Source organism: Coturnix japonica, chromosome 3, assembly GCF_054131305.1.
Source record: "Coturnix japonica strain WE chromosome 3, WE-NBRP24, whole genome shotgun sequence".
In the NCBI taxonomy this organism is placed as follows: Eukaryota; Metazoa; Chordata; class Aves; order Galliformes; family Phasianidae; genus Coturnix; species Coturnix japonica.
This window is the reverse complement of record NC_140665.1, coordinates 100,195,331-100,212,271: the sequence shown is the minus strand read 5'-3', so window position 1 is coordinate 100,212,271 and position 16,941 is coordinate 100,195,331. Positions and strand designations below refer to the sequence as shown.

The following is a 16,941-nucleotide window of genomic DNA, read 5'->3' as shown; positions in this document are numbered from 1 at the left end:
TGTGAGACCACCAAGTGCCTTATGACCCTGCTGGAACACAGCTGGGACATTAAGGGCAAAGCTCTGTCTTGCTGTCTGAAATTCAAGCAACTGGCCTTTTCTTTTCTCGCTTAACAAGTGCATCTCCTTTTATTCACAGCCAATTTAAGCGCTTCAGAAACGCCCAAAGCTTTGTACCATATTAAGCAAAGCTGCCTTCAAAACAGTAGTTGATGCTATGAATTCTGGAGCGCAAAAGAGGATTAAGGATGTGACTCATCTGAGCCAACACTTATGCTCATCAGTTGCAACTCCGGTATTTTTGGTGGAGTTGTACCAGTTTTCAGGAGAGGGGAAAAATATATATAAAAAATTAAAAAATCAGGGCTCAAGTGCTCATCATGTCAACGAACACAGAGCCATCCTCACCCATACGTTAGCATAATTATCTCCTGCAGTTTGCATCTCTTGGTTCTGATTTTCAAAGAGGACTCTACTCCCATTCATCCTGATTCACAAACAAAATGAAATGCTTGTATAATGACTGCTCTCATCCGAGGCAAACGGAAAGCTCACTTTGCAGCAAGGAGTGGAATCAGACTACAAGCTGATCTATCGAGGTTAAACGTCACCAGTTCTGTTTATGAATGCAAAACGCCGCCTTATGAATGCAGAACACTGCCATATGCTTTCGATCAAAATGGTGACAGTTAATAAGAGCAGCCTGAAACTTCTGAAAATAAATCCAACGTAATCAAATACTCACCGCTACACAAATTATGGGAGGCAAGCTGAGAGCAGAATATCAACATCGCATTTCTTCAGGAAGCTTCAAGATTTTCAGCTAGTTAAAGAACCCAGACTCGCTTTTTCTATTTAAGCTGTTTTTCCACTCAGCTTTCAGTATTCTTCACTGCTGATACAATAGTTTTTTACTGGGTGCTGACACACTGGCAGCAAGCAAACCCCAGCAGTTTTGCCACTGATTCCACATCGGTGAGTAACTTACTGCCCTTTATAGTATCCACTTTACATCTTTGGAAAAGAAAGAGAGCTCAAGATCAATCTTACAAGGGGAAAATATAATAAAAATGCCAATTATTGCCATAATCCAAGCCTTACAAAAAAGACTGACCTCTGACTAAGCATAGGGCTGGGAGCCAGGTACTTCTGAATTCTACTCCAGGCGCAGACTGATTCACACCGACACCTTATCTGTCTAACCCTAATGTTCCTTACTCCTAAAATCAGGGCTCCCAACTGTTGTTGCAGTTCTACAGCAGCAAGGCAGGAATTCAAACTCTGAAGCTGGATTCAAGGGTAGAGCGAGGAATGAGAAGAACTGACACAAAGAGAAAAACCAGAGTGGCAACTGAGTGCAGAACTGAGACCCAAAGCTGTGACAAAAGAGCAAAGGAGGAGCTCTTCTATCTGGGAGCCAAAGACAAAACTGCATATACATAAAGTCTGTAACAGAGCCAGGGCAGAATTCCTGTGTTTGAATTCCAGTTACACCAGTCCCTGCAACACACTGACATATTTTCCTCAGCCCACACAAAGAAACAGCTATTGTGACAAAAACAAAGGAGACATGGGCCTAACCTAGACGTAAACGGGTCAATCATATTTTTCCAGATGTAAAAATTAGAGGGGTACAAACAACATTATCTTCTCCTTCCTCTAGAAAGCTGCAGAATTTGACCAATTACAGAATTGCAGAATGGCCCAGGTTGGAAGGGACCCCAAGGATCATGAAGCTCCAACCCTCCACCACAGGCAGGGCCACCAACCTCCACATTGAATACCAGCCCAGGCTGCCCAGGGCCCCATCCAACCTGGCCTTGAACACCTCAAGGGATGGACGGGGCATCCACAGCCTCTCAGGGCAGCTGTTCCAGCACCTCACCACTTTCATAGTTAAAGACCTTCCCCCTGACATCCAACCTAAATCTTCCCTCCTTCAACTTAAAGCCATTTCCCGTTGTCCTGATGTTCAAAGAATTGACTCCTCTCATGTTTACAGGCTCCCTTATAAGTTAAAATCAAGACAGAATCTCAGGTCAACATTTCCACATCTGCTCACTGGAATACCTAAATGTTGGAAACACATCTTTCTACAGAACAATCCTGTGTGGCAGAAAAGTTTGAATCTAAGAGCTCACAGAAAGGGACTAACCCTCAAACAAGCTAATACGGCTTGTTCAGAACCACAGAGGCATTTTGAAAGTGTGGAAACCAACTGCTTGACCAAAATTTGAACATCTTCTCACTGTCCTACAAGGCTACGGCACCAGGCATGGCATTGTACAACATGCTTTAGTAGGATGTCATCAGCGGGATTTCTACCACCTCTTTTCCACACGTAAGGAGAATGGTGTTCTTTAGTACTCATGACGGAAACCTACATTCTTCCTCAGGTTCTCTCACCAATAGTAACCACTTTCATAAAGGAGAAATTGGTTAGTTCAGAAAACTAAAATCAAAAATCACCAAGTAACAAAATTGTACCTATCACCAATTCTATGTTCAAGAAGAAAGCAATTTTTTTACCCCTGCTAGAAAACAGCCTGTGGGATTAGATCTATTCTAGTGCTGTTGGCACACTGTCTTGGTGAAGACAGATGTTATATCTGGAGAACAACTCCAAAATAGATAACAGGAGCTCCTTGAAGAATATAAATCATAATGGCAAAAACGTGGGCTGTTTCCATATTAAAGTTTTATTTTATTTAAAAGCATTTCAAAAAGAAATACACATCTTATTCATGCTCTTAAAGTAACACAAGTCTCAAGAAGCCTAGATTCCATTTAGGGAGATTTCCTCTTGTGTGACACAGAGAAGACCCAGTTTGCATCCTCGGGGTAAATGCAAACTCTTTTTGCTACTCAGAGTAGAAGGAGAGAACAATTTGAGATGCAAGTCCTGCAGCGAGGATGCCTGAGGGTGTGTGAGCTGACCTAAGAGCACCCAACAACAAGAGTGGAGGATCCCTTTTGACTCAGGGTGTTTTATGGCTCTGTCATTCCTGCAGTTGGGGCTGGGTCCTTCCTGCTCTTCTGCCCTCCTGTAGAGATCTGTGGGAATCCCAACAAATCAGCTCAGTTCAACACGTCAGGAAAATAAACAAACCAACCCATCCTTAGCTACTTTGCTTTGCCTGGGTTAGTGAGCTGTGTTAGCTTAGAGAAGGCTGCAGTCATTGCTATTACCAGCCCAACAGATGGGCCAGGCCAATTTGGCTAAAAACAGAGAAAGGCACAAGAAGCACACAGGGAACAAGATTTCTTTTAGGCCCCTTTAGACTACCTGTGAATCATGGATTAACTCATCTGGTTTATTTTAGAGTAAAAGTAAAGGCTCAGACAATGCTTCAGTTATAAAAGCTTAAAATGTCCACTGAACATTTCTACAGCCACCAGCCATTTACACGATAGCTGAAGCCTCCTTCACCAAGGTTCAATTGAAGTGTTTTGAATCACATTTCAGGGAAGCTGGACAGTTAAGGCAGCTTAGCCATATGGTGACTTTCCAAGCCGCCATAATCCAATGGCTGTTTTTCAATGCGCTGATTCTGGTACCATTCACATACTTTTTCCTTTCTTTCCATTGTTTTTCATAAATGATAACAAGACTTTGGTCTTCATTCTCCATCTGCATTACTCACACTGATTTCCTTTCCACTCAGCAGGCTTTTATTTACTCCAGAGACATCTCTGTCATAGCTGGCAGTTAGATCCATACACACAGACCTGATGTAATTCAGGTAAACCTTAATTGGCAATGTTGAAACTGTCCAGTTCCATAAAAAAACATACCCGAGAGTTTGAAAATGCTACATAAATACCAATGGTCATACCTCACACATTAATTAATCAATACTATTGCGATCCTGTGAAGTACAAGTAATTGCTTCCATTATATTTATGAAGAAACCAGTAGATATATATTCATGTTGGCTATAGAAGGACTTGGTTTCAGACAAACAGCTAACTCTTGTGACACCAAAATCAAGTCTCGTGTTCACACAAGGCAGAAAACTCCTCTCAAGTACTCACTCTCATCTAACTGCAGATAAAACTAAGGTACGTGAAATGGTAATTGCCTCCCTTGCTTTTCAGACAGAGGATGCTGCCCCATGGCTGGGATAACCAAACTACTCTTTAACCATGGCAGCTTTAAGAGATTTATTAACGCAAACCAACCTTACTTTCAAGCTTGTTTTAAAATCCTGACCTGAAAATTGAATACTGCTACTATAAAGATACTGCTTTACAACCTTCTTTACCTGCCCAGTGAAGTACGTCAAGGCATACTTCTTATTTTTAAGAAGTTATTATAAACATACACACAAGATGAGTCATGATTTCACAATAAATCTCAGGTCGTGGGCTGTCAAACTGCTTTATTATTATTATTATTTTGAACTGGTTTTTTTTTTCACTTCTTTTCCTTTCTGATGTCCATTTACCTATTCAAAAAGTTATCTATGGTTCAATCCAGAAACCTTACACCCAATGCATCATCTTGGACTGTTTCTTGTGATTTAAAGCTCTCTAACCCTGTCTAAATAGTTTCATCCCAGCTTTCACCCAGGCGAAAATCATTCATCTATAATTTTATTGTATTCTCAATGACTGTATTAACTGTACACACACTGGAATCAATGGAAAAAGTGACTGCTTTTGTGATGAAGGGTGGCAGCTGATTAATACCACACATCAACATGCCACAGTGATCCCGAGAAGCAGCAGAACACGATATCCAACTAAAACTGCACAGAGGCAGGACACGTCTGAAATCTGGCTGAAGCACAGGAAATTAAGACTATATAATTCACTGCTTGGAAATTTATGTTATAAGTCTGATTCAAAGTTAAGGCTGACAGGCTGTCCTTGTGCTCACACAAAGCACAGAAGAACTGTAGGATCAGTCTGCAAACTCTGCATTACTGGCATAATAAAGATGCACAGGGCAGCGTGGCCTTAACTCCAGATTTCTTCCCTGCTGTGAACTAGATCTCTGCAATTTCAAGTGGTGACTATTTAATACTGAAATCCAACATATTTGCAGCTAAAACAAAGAACAGGAAGCAACACAGGGGAGTGTCAGAAGGGTAAGAACCATTAGTTTTGAATGGAAGACTAAGACACCAAAGGAAAATAACTAGTTAATGGTCCTATCAAGAAGCCTATTTGAAGAATATTGGTAGTTTAATTTCCAACACATAGCTGCTTCTCTTGTCAGCTGCTACTCTTTACTATCACTCTCTACAAAGAAGTCTGTGCTTACATTGCCACTTGAGCTATGAGTGTCCATGCACTACCTGAATAATCTTCAACCCAGAAATAATCTATCTTGGATGAATCTGACTGTGTTCACAGCATCCCACTTCCAACCTGCTATGGACAGGATTTCTCTTTGTAATGCGGTCAGACAGTAGGTACAATCAGAAGCTCAGGGGTCAAAACACCTCAAGAATCTGTTTGCCATTAGACGTTTGGTCATGCCTGCAAGAGGTACACAGAACACTAATACAGGACTGGAACCTTGAGAGGGATGCAGGACAGCACAATACAGGACAGTTACTCTTTTCAGCCTTACAAGCTTCAAGCTTTGAATTCATTTGCTCATTTATTGAGGAAAACAGACTGGATATCAATTACACTGAAGACTTGTAACTGAGGTCACTTAAAAGAGCAAACTAAAAGGCTCAAATTCAAACATAAGATTTAGATAACTTTCCTTTGTGCTGGGACTCATGATTCAGCAGTTGTGGCTTGAATCAGCATATTCATTACCCATGTTAGCTATGCTAAGTTTTCTGCCTTTGATATACAGTGCTACACTTCTGTGTACTCATCTCCTTTCACCAGGTCCACATTGGTGCTAAACACTTACAGTTGTGGTATCCTTCTGCTACGCCATGGGGATGTATGGAGTACTCCAGCTTTTAACAGCACACCTCCTCTGATCAAGGTTGTTTCTAAGCACTTCATTAATTTCTCTTTCAGAGACACTATCAGCCAGACCAAGAGAAGAACTATATACCACTGTTTCCCAGTTTAAATGCTTAGCAAATGCCAAACCAGTGGAACTCCCCAGTTTAGCAAACTGTTGGTCATCAGTGTAATCATTTCTCTGCATCTTTCAGGTAGAACAGAAAAAATACAATGCTCAAGATGGCATCTTTTTGTAGCTGTGTCATTGTTTGGTTTTTATTTTGCTTGTACTTACACTACTGGAAAAGTTCTGAGCATACTTTACATGGGGATGGAACGTTATAAAGCCTCTCGGGGGTCTTCAGTGTTATTCACCATTCTGTAAGACACAATTAAAAGATAACAAAAGCTTTAGATATTTTAATGAAAGGCAAATTCATTCTGATTTCTTGTTGCCTGGCTTACAATTACACAACCAGCTTATAAAGGGCAACATTCTGGTAGTTTTACCAGGCAGCAGCCCCAAACCACATGCCATTAGGAAAAATACGCAGGCCCCTTCAGGATTCTTTTTGAGCACCTAATCCATCCTCTATTAAAAGGGAAGGGTATCAATCACTATATATAATCACAGCTAAGAAAAATGTTCCCTCAAACTACTGCGTTTTCTTCTACCCACTTCCAATTTTTATGTTTTATTGTGTGACCTGTTAAAGCCTCACCGTCTTTCTTCTCTTTGCCTCAAGTGAGAGAATTGACATGGTTTGTAAAGGACTTAAAGTCTAAGAAATAATCCTTTGCATCCAAGCACCCCATGGATGACTTCTGCTATAAATGAATGCTTTAAAGATCTAAACAAGCCCAATCAGCTGAATAATCTGAGCTTGTGTATACCAAACAGATTAAAAGCTGCACATGCTGATTCCCATTACTCTCCATAATCTGTAACTAATTCAGATCCACATAATCCGTACTATCACAGACACGCTCCAATGCAGACTGCAGGTAGATTCCTAAGGAGAAAGTTGACGTCTGGTAGCATAATCAGTTCACAGGCAAAAATTTAAATTACAATTGATTTCTTTTTGCCACAAGTAAATTAATCTGAGCAATCATTTAGCCTTATGACAGTTACCTACCCTTTTAACTCACAAAAGCTATTAAAAGGATTATTTGGCTAACATCCGCCAAGAGCTTAGAAGACAGGTACTATGTTCTGAAAAGGAATGACCTAATAGAAGTTTCTTCAGCTAGCGCTGCTGACGTCTTTCTTCATAAACTAACAGACTGAAAAGTACTTCAGAAGTCAAAGTATTAACCATTAGGAAAGAAAAAGGGAGGATGTTACATCCAGGTAGACGTAGGAAGAACATGAGAAAATATTTACACTTCAGACTACAGGTGAATGTGAGCTGGAATAGAAAGCAAGTGACTTGAGCAATAAGGGGAAGTACACTGAATAATTTATTCTGCTCTGTAATTGTCCGTAATATCAGCACCCAGGATTTGTGGATGAATACATGTTGGCTGCTCTCATTGTTAAGCATGGTCTAGATGCTACAGCATGGCTCTTCCTCTGCCGCACCACACGATTTGCTAACAGCTTTGGGGAAGATCTGCACCTATTCTAGACAAGAGCTCACTGCACAAATATAGACTGTGAAAAGCCTGGCCTCATCCATTTGCCTCCCACCTCCCTTCAGATATTTATATGATCAGATCTCTCCCTCAGTCTTCTTTTCCCCATGCTGAACAGACCCAGGTTACTCAGTCTTCCCTCACACGGAGACGCTCCAGGCCCTTCATCATCTTTGTGGCCCTCTACTGGACTCCAAGGAGATCCCTGATTCACCCCCAAGTGGAGCTCAATACATTCTAGTTGCTCTCTCACATAAAGAGCATCTTCACCACCTCACCTCGCCAGCCTGTCCTTCCTAAAGAGGCCATGGCCATCCATGACAGCATTCCAGTCATGTAAGCTGTCCCACCATGTCTCTGAGATCGCAGTGAGATCACAGCCCCATGGCTGTGTGCAGATCTCTAGTTGTTTTTGTTTATTTCCATGCTGCATGCATTGGTATAAAACACTTTAGGGAAGCAGAGGATGCAGGTATCTCTAGAGGATGCAGGAAGGCTTAAGCTGGGCTTTTGGCAATTATTTCCTCTCTGAGAAGTCCTTGCAAGATCCAATTCGACAACTGAGAGGCTTTTCTCCACAGATTACTAAAAAAGCAGCTATTACCAGGCCCTGCTCTGTCACAAGAAACTCCATCCCTTTCCCTCACTGAATCTAGTTTAAAGCTCCAGTAATCAATGCAGCCTGCTTGCTCCTCAGAACACTCAGCTGCATTCCATCCAATGCCCACACATCTGGTCTCTCAACATCCTGCTCCAGATCATAGTACCTAAAACCTTGATCCCGACTCCATCCCCTCAACCCAAAACCCATAATGTACCACCAGGACCCAGCCACCGGTTAAGAGGACAGACAACAACACTACGTGTGCTCCCAATCTCTTTAGCATTTTTCCAAGGGATGCAAAGTCCCTTTTAATATTATGTAGTTTCCCCACTGGAGTCTCTCATAGCCCTGCCTGAATGACAACAAGCAGACAGTAGTCACCTTGTTTCATCAGGTGTGATAGTCTTCTTAACATCTCTGATACATGCCCTTGGAAGACAGCAGACCTCTCTAGGATGTTAATTGGGTGGAAAATGGGGCCCTCAGTGCCTTCCAGGAAGGAGTCCCCGATTACTAATAGTCTTTGCCCTTTTTTGGTGGCAACTGCAATTCCCTTGGCCCACATCTAGGTTTTGAGTTGCCTTATTCCTCCTCCATAAGAGCAAGATGCCAAGAGCAATATCAGATGTGATGGACAATTCCAGCAGACCACAGGTCATGCTGTGCACGGCCTCAGAAAGAAACCACATTACTGGAGAATTGATGGATGGAAAAGACAAACTGGCAGGTCCCTAAAGTCAGTCACCCCCAAACCTTTCAAGACGGCTCAGCACCACTAGACACTTCTCCATTAAATCTCTTAGCAGCATTTAAAGCATTTTCTGTGAAGCAGTCACAGAAAAATATGAGATCATGCAGTTGACTTATTGCCAAATGTTGAGTTTAATAGAGAGAACTGGTTTGTTTTCCAAAGAGGAAGAAATTAAATTTAAATAGATACAAACTTTCTGAAGGTCGGAGAGGCTCGCGATAGAGAACTGAATCCTTCAGAGAAAGACTCGCTTTGAGGGTGAGGAGTGTGGAAGAACCAAAGGCAAAAAAACTCACAAAGGAAAAAAAGATCACTTTCCATCACCATGAAACGCAGAATTAAAACTGGAACACGACAGAGCCAAAGAAAAGGCTGCAGTAATTCAGGTGTGAGATGACAAAGGCAGGACAATGATTTTAGTGATACTAATGGAAGAGGAAAAAAAGTGGTGCAGGCTTCAGATGTTATAAATGAAAAGCTTTTAGGATGCAGCCCAGATTTGGGATGTGAATGGAGGAGGGAGAAGGAACTTTTCCAAGATACTCCAGATCTCTAAGTGCAGATAAAGGGGATGATAGAGCAGAAATAAACAATAAGAGTGTTCACAAGTAAATAAAAGAAACTCTCAGTTTTTGCTTTGTTTGAGGCAGCAGTGCTACAGTGTGGCTGCAATCACAAATTGTCACAGCAAAGCCAGATTATAATTTAGGTCAGTTTGACAAGTTGGCTGTGGATGCTCCCCCTACCCTCAAGGCATCCCAGGCCAGGCTGGATGAGCAACCTGGGCTAGAGGGAGGTGTCCCTGGCGATAGCAGGGGATTGGAACTGGATGAACTTAAAGGTTCCTTCCAAACCCAAACCATTCTATGATTCTATAGTCAGGGAGCCCCAAGGTCTGCCTTGGCAGCTGGAGTTGTGAAAGCAAATGGGGTTAAAGAGAGAGGAGAGGAAACCAGTGTTTCCTATGTCTGATGCCAGAACAGAATGACAGCTACTGAGAAGGGTTACAGTCTTTGGTCTGAAGTTCAGTGGCACTGAAGCACTCTCCCTCCCCTGCACCCACATAAAGATTGCTGAAATGGTTTTCTGATTCAGGGTTCATCAGACAAATAACAAGCAACCCATCACCTATAATTTTAGGGAAAAATTCATCCTAGAGCAGGGCAACTGCAAGCAATGTTCTTCAAATTATCACTCTCTCTTTACCTCCTTCAGCACAAACCAAAGCAACAACACACAGCAGCAGAACAGGTGTCACCACAAGCTGTAGTTGATATGCAAGTAAGAACTCACAAACCTTTGCCCTTTTCGCATTATTCATTAAATAATTTATCTGCTAACACAGGGAAAACACTACCAGTTCCATTCCTTTCTGGAACAAATAATAAAAAATTCAATATTAATATGGAAATCATGGCCACAGTTGTAGAATCAGATGTAATGAACAATCTTGTCCCTGGCTTAAGTTGCTATAAAGGAAGCTTAAATTTACAATGGATGAGCCTTAGTGGCATTCTGTTTTTCAGATATTAAAAATCTCATTTTCTCAGTGCCAAGGACAAGTGGATGTGTGAAGCAGTGGAGTATCAACTCTGCATTTGTCTCACTTGACATGAAATCATTCTCATTTTAGTTTAGATTTTTAATATATTCTTGGGATCCACTTCAGTTTTCTTCGTTCCTCACTGTATGCAATTAGATGTTTTGAAGTACAGTTCACCCTCATCCACAGCACTCTGCAGAAGCAAGGAGGAAGTCACTTGGTAAAGATGAGGCTCATGTAACCTATTTGGAAAAGCAATTGATTTTCCTTTTTAATTTCGGAGTGAGTCACATAGTAAAAAATAACACCAGCACTTTGTATTTCACTAATACCTTCCTTGGTAAGTTCTTAAAAAGAGCGTTACAAATAAATTAAAAGCTTTCTGTCCTTGAGAAAGGGGGACACCACCATTTTGTCACAAATAAAACATGAGCAGAGGGCCTAAATTCTTGGCTCCCAACCACAGATAGTATCAGAGATGTCTGCCTGAGGACACAGGCCCCATGCCACTGTGCTACCTGCTATTGAAATGCTGGACAACCAGTTTCAACCTATTCATACACCTGGTTTGCCGCATGGTGAAAGAAAAGGAGCAAATTCAGCCTCACTTCTAAGCTCATACTAAAGGCAGATTCCAAATGCTGTGTATGGTTGCAAACCATCCCTCACCTAGACATAAAAGGAAATGTCAAAATTGAAATCCTTTACTTAGAAGACAGATAGTAGGAACTGTCGGGTCTACCACACATGTCTGCACACATGCATACATACGTGTCTATAAGCATGGACCATTGCATTCAAGTTGCTTCACTTTCTCTATCCTAAAGCCAGTGTAAAGAACAACAAATTTGTTACTGGCTTCACTATGTCCAAAAGTCAACTTGCCATCTTGCTCACAGACAGCAAGAGACCAAGAAGCCATCGCTCTCAGCAGTTCATTCTAATGGTTGATCATCACTCTCTCCATTAATAACATTCACTTGATGTCTACTTTGAACATGTATTGCTTCAGATTCCAGATAATAGCTCCTGTTAAGCCTTTTTTCTAGCACTGAGCCCTTTACTTTTGGGAGATGTTCAGACAGGCTGTTGTTTATCCAATGCTTTTAAAACTTCACGTACCGTATTTGTATCAAAACTGAAAATTCATCTGGGTGCATGCACAAAAGTAGGACTAGCATCCAAAATACTAAAGCTAATCTAGGACTCTCTAGCCCATTTTCCAAAAATAGGCCTATTAGGAAAAAAATACACTCTGCCATATGACTCAAAGACGTGTTACATTTGTGCCCTGGAAAGCCAAGGTTAAGAACCTTCTTTGAGACCCGTCACCTCCTGAGCGTGCACTGTGGCTTGGCAGTGTGCAGCATTCTGCTTCACATGGTCACTGCACTGCAACATGAAGGGTTGTCTTTCAGGCCTCTAGGCTCGAATTTACTTCAATATTATCACTTTAGATTAGTCAGCGCAGTCATTTGTATCCTGAGCAAAGTCTGAGGCAGGTCTGGAAGTATGTGCACAATTAGCTGTGGCCAAGAACCATTGCTGAACGCAGCAGCCGCTGCATCTGCTGCAGTTTCCTTCTGGGTTACCTCAAGCTGCAAGCTTACACAGAGGACATTGGCTTCTGACACAGTAACGTGGCACAAAATGCCATGGCAGAGTCATTATCTTAAGGAACAGCCTGTGCCACTCTAACCACAGGATGGTTGAGGTTGGAAGGGACTCAAGGAGGTCACCTCCAACCTTACCCTGCTCCAGCAGCCCTACCTACAGCTGGGTGCGCAGGACCATCCCCAGATGGATTCTGAATTCTCTCTTCAAGAAGAGAAATTCCACCACCTCTCTGGGCAATTGTGGCTGAGTTGGTTTAACAAATCCTTTACACTACGCTATGTAAGAGCAAATACTATTTGGAGATTATGGTGAGGGAAAAGAGCAGCACCGTGCCGGTTTACTGTAAAGAATTTTGATGTGATCCTCTTCTTCCTCAGACTGCTAACTGAAGGGAAACCACCAAAACAAGCCTTTTCCCCTTTAGAAAACACATGCCTCGATCTTGTGATAAAGAAAGCAACAGTTGGTGCACTTAAAAAAGAAAGTAAACCACTGCTTCCACAAAATGCCCTGTAGTTGATCTCCACAAAACAAAAGGCCAGTATTTCTTTTTCCTTTTCCCTTCCCAATCCCACATAAGAAAAGAACCCTTAACCAAACAGAGTGGGATTGCCTAGATGGCAAGCCGGAGGCCAGGCTCCATTTCAAAGCAAATTAGTCAATGATCTTCTCCCCCTAGAGACTGGAGTAACAAAACCACAGTTTTCTGAACACCCCCAAGGCTGCCAGGAACACAGAGGAGTTGGTCTGTATCCCATTGGAAAGGACCCCGAGCTATTCCACAATACTTATAGATGCATTAGAAGCAATGCAGTTGCAGCAGAAAGGCCTAGTTTAGTGTTGCTTTGTCCTCAGTGGCAGCTGGAAACAGAAACTGTGTCAAGATACATCTCCAGACACATTCCAGCAGAGAACCTCAGGTTTCATTTTCATTATTGCTTATAAATGAGTTTCAGAACTTCTTGTCCCACGCACCTACACCGAATTTCTGTATTTTACCCCCTCCAAGCACATCATAAAACTTGTCTGGAATCACGGATCAGAAATGAATTGGCCTTGCTGTCACAATGAGGAGTCAATCTGTATAGCAGGAGAGTGACAACGCCACAGTCTCATGTCTGTCACATCCAACTGCTGCTACAAAGACTGCTGTCTCAATGGCCAAACAGATCACTGATCCCTTTGGAGCAATTCAACTGAGCTCTGAAATGGATGAGGATGAGTGAGATGGTCAATCAAGACAGAAAAACTTAAGGAGAGGCAGCTCTCAGTAGAACGGTTCCAAGGTCTTTCAGTCTGCAACAGATTAGAAGCTGTCATAGAATCAGTAACTACATGGTGAAAGGCAGCAAGCAAGAACAAAGAGGCACAGGAGCAATCCAAACCCAGCTAGTTCCTATAAATCTCCAGTGAGCAAGACATATCCTAACGTACAATCAAGATTTAAAGCATCTTGCATGCCAACAGTGCGGATTATATCTTGAACTCTTTGGATACATACAGTTATATACGTTAATCTGGACAACACTGTGGATGGGGAATTGCCAAATTTAAGTCCAAGTCTGGGCCAAGCATCCAATAAATAAGGGGTTCATTCAAAAAAAGATCTCAGTTAACACTAATTACCTTAACAGATTTCTGCTGTGAACACAGTGATGTAGTAGCGATGGATACACCGACCTAAACGAGCTCCTGTATTGCCAAGCAATGTCTGCACAGTGCAAGGACCCCTCCATTGCTGGATACTGATTGTCCCGTGTGAGTTGCTTCTGCTTACCAAGGCTCTTCACCACACTCACCTGCAGCCCATACTTCTGTGGTTATGGTAATGTCCATAACAATGCCACAACAAAGCACCCCAGCACACGGGCCTGCTGAAATGAATTACTCCACGGTATATTGGACAACCTGAGGTGCCCAAATCTGCTTGGCAGGCACAGAAAACTGCTACTACAGGATCCAACAGGAATACATAAAATGCTCAAAGCAAGATGCTTGTATATTCACCTGAAGAACCTACACCCCAGCTGCCAACCTAACCAAAGCAACCAGAAGTTTATCTGCTGATCAGATACTTGTACTGACCATATCAACAACATCCAGGCAAACATCAGCCCAATGCTCCAGCAGGATACCCTGGCAGCAAACACATTTCCTCCCTAGCTGGGAGAGCATCACCAAAATTAGGATCATTTGTTGGTTAAATATTATTTTTGCAAAGACCTCCTTCTGCTTAACACATTAACAGGGATTTATATGAGTGACTGTCTGGAACGCTGCTTAACAGTGATAACAGCAGAATTCCAAGAAATCAGTAGTTTGGCAACAATAAATACAGCAATACATGCTGAAATATGTGCTCATGCTTGCTAAACCTGTAATCCATGTCAGGTTTTTTTTTCCCTCCCCATAATAAGTGGTTTAAATTTAGTGCAAATGATTCACTCGACGCAGGTTTACTTGCTTTATTTATTTATTTTTTGCACTTTGAAGCCATCCTGAATGACATCTTACAGGAAGAACAGAGGAGGGAGACAGAATCTGGCCTTCTAAAGAAAATCCAGCCCATTAAACGCAGCACCTCCAGTCATTTTGTTGTAACTTAAACATCCCTTTAGCTTGGCAATTCCCTCCTGCAATAAGCAGCAGATATGGGCAGACCCTTACCCATACCCAACCAGTATCCTGGCACTTCTTGCACTCAAGGCTTGGCTTAGGTCAAAAAAGTGGACTTTGAGACATACCCCAAGAAGGTTTGCTGCATCACCACAATGCAACATAGGAACCTCTTGTGCTGCTCTCAATCTAACCCAGCTGAGAAGTACCTTTGTCTGGCACTAGCCAGGCTTGATGGAAAGCAGTATGTAGATGCTTGTGCATTTTGCTTAAAAACACAAAATCCCCTTACCTTGAGGCCCTGAATGTCTCCAATTGAACTGATGCAATCTTCTCCTGAAACTCAGGAGCTTTGCTGCAGACACAGAGGAATTAACCCAGGTTTAGGCAAGCTGCACTCACCAGAGCATCACACAGTGCAGACGGGGCCGTTTAGCCTCTGTGCTCAACCTAGTCCTGAAACTGAAGCATGTCAGTGAAAGAAAGCCTTGACCACAGATGCAGAACTCTGGCAGGTGGCTGGTGACGCACGCAAGGTAACTGGGAAGGAGGTAGGCAGAAGCACAGATGACATAGGAAGCTTTGGGACAGCTCTGTAGGTTTATTACAGCAAAACTTTTCTAAATATATCTGCAGTGCAAAGTAGGTGGGTCAGAACATACCTCCAAGAGAAATCCATATTTGGAACCATAGCCCAAGTGGCAAGCTATACGTTCAAAGGAGGTAAAAAGCGTAAGGGCTTTAAGGAAGAACACTTGAAGGATTTGAGTCTCCTTTCTTTCTCGTTGCCTCTTCTCCCCCCACATATATATTCAGACAAAAATACAATGCAAGCCTGCAATGTGAAATACTCTTTAGGAAACAGGCCAGAAAACCAAACAGGTGCACAGAGAGGTGAACTAACCTCCACAATCTTGAACGAAATTATTCAGCAAGCTTGGAACCAAATCATGACCAAGGCACTGCTCTAAAGCCTCTTTACCTGTGACCAGGCTGGGAATTGGCAATTCATTTCACATGTGAGCTGTAAACAGGGAGCTGGTCATATCCAGAAAGCACAGTGTTCGCAGAGCTATACCAAACAGAATGCTAGTCCCAATATCAAGAATCTAATACCAAGAATCTAACACTGACAAGTGAATCAGCTCTGCTGGGCTGTGACAGTTCTGCTGAATTCTCCTAGAGCAGGAAATCCAGCTTCAGCTGTGGGGATATATTGGAAGTGTTGATAAAAGCCAAAATTGCAGAACATTTAGAAATGCATAATTTAGTAGAGGACATCCAGTACAGATTCATAAAAGGAAGGTCATGCCTGACAAATCTGCTGAAATCCTTTTTATTATACGACCAAATCGTTAGGTTAGACAAGAGTGAAACAGTGGACATAAGTTATCAGTATCTCAGGAAAGCATTTGATTTTGTATCACTCAGACTGATTTACAAAGTCGTAAAGCATCATCCAGAGAAAAGGAACTGAAATGGATTAAAGAACATTGCAGGGACAGGAACCAAAGTGAGCCAGTGAGCAGGAGGAGTCTGAAACAGGTGTAAAGGTCATAAAAACAGGCTCAGCGAATGGCAAAACTTCAGCTCAGCTGCTGTCTTAAAGGCAAGAAGACCTGAATCTGATGACAGAGCTACAGAGTATTTCTGCAGGCTGGTAAATGAGCAGGAAAATTGGGTGCAGCAAGATGGATGAGCCAGGCCTGCCATCCAAAAAAAGGACACAAGAGGTGCAGCACCAACCTGTGGGATTCGCTGCTCCTGGAGCTGATGTGTGAAAGGACCTGCTGGCTGGGAATCGCCTCCGCTTCAAAGAGGATTTGATAACTTGAGAGTCATTAATAAAATCTGTGGCTATGCATGTTGTGATGATACGGGTAATTAAATCTGAAGCTTCTGGGAATCAAGCTGATAGCCTGAAAGGGTCAAAAAGAAAACTCCTCTTGTGCTTAATTACATGAATAGCTTTGCAAGTTGGATAGGTGTGTTAATTGTCTAATACTGACCACTGCTTGACATACAACCCCACATTAAGTGAGTCTCCAGAAAGACCCAGCTCGACTCTCCAGGAATGTGGCTGTGATTTCATGTAGGATACACCAAGAGCATCCTATGGTCCTCTTGGGCCTGTATAAAACCAGTTCCAGTATAGTTTTGGTCAAAAGCACTATCAGTTATTCTGAGACATTCAGCAGGGTGCTGGTAATATCATCTCATGAAAACCATTTACTCTCACCTCTGGGAGACTCG

General features: G+C 42.3%; 1 protein-coding gene across 50 annotated transcripts in view; it reads right to left on the bottom strand.

The window, feature by feature from the left end:
• The window catches only part of HMBOX1 (homeobox containing 1), a 101,381-nt gene that overhangs the window by 53,229 nt on the left and 31,211 nt on the right, over positions 1–16,941 (bottom strand). For 49 of the 50 annotated variants that reach the window (XR_014944982.1, XM_085544213.1, XM_085544224.1 and 46 more), the window contains exon 2: positions 6,215–6,298. The exons of the other annotated variant lie outside the window; for it this stretch is intronic. Coding sequence is in view for 45 of the 49 variants with exons in the window: in XM_085544213.1 (XP_085400339.1) it covers positions 6,215–6,237 (23 nt within the window). In the remaining 4 variants the exon portion in view is untranslated. The remainder of the gene's footprint in view (positions 1–6,214; positions 6,299–16,941) is intronic. 50 annotated transcript variants of the gene reach the window in all.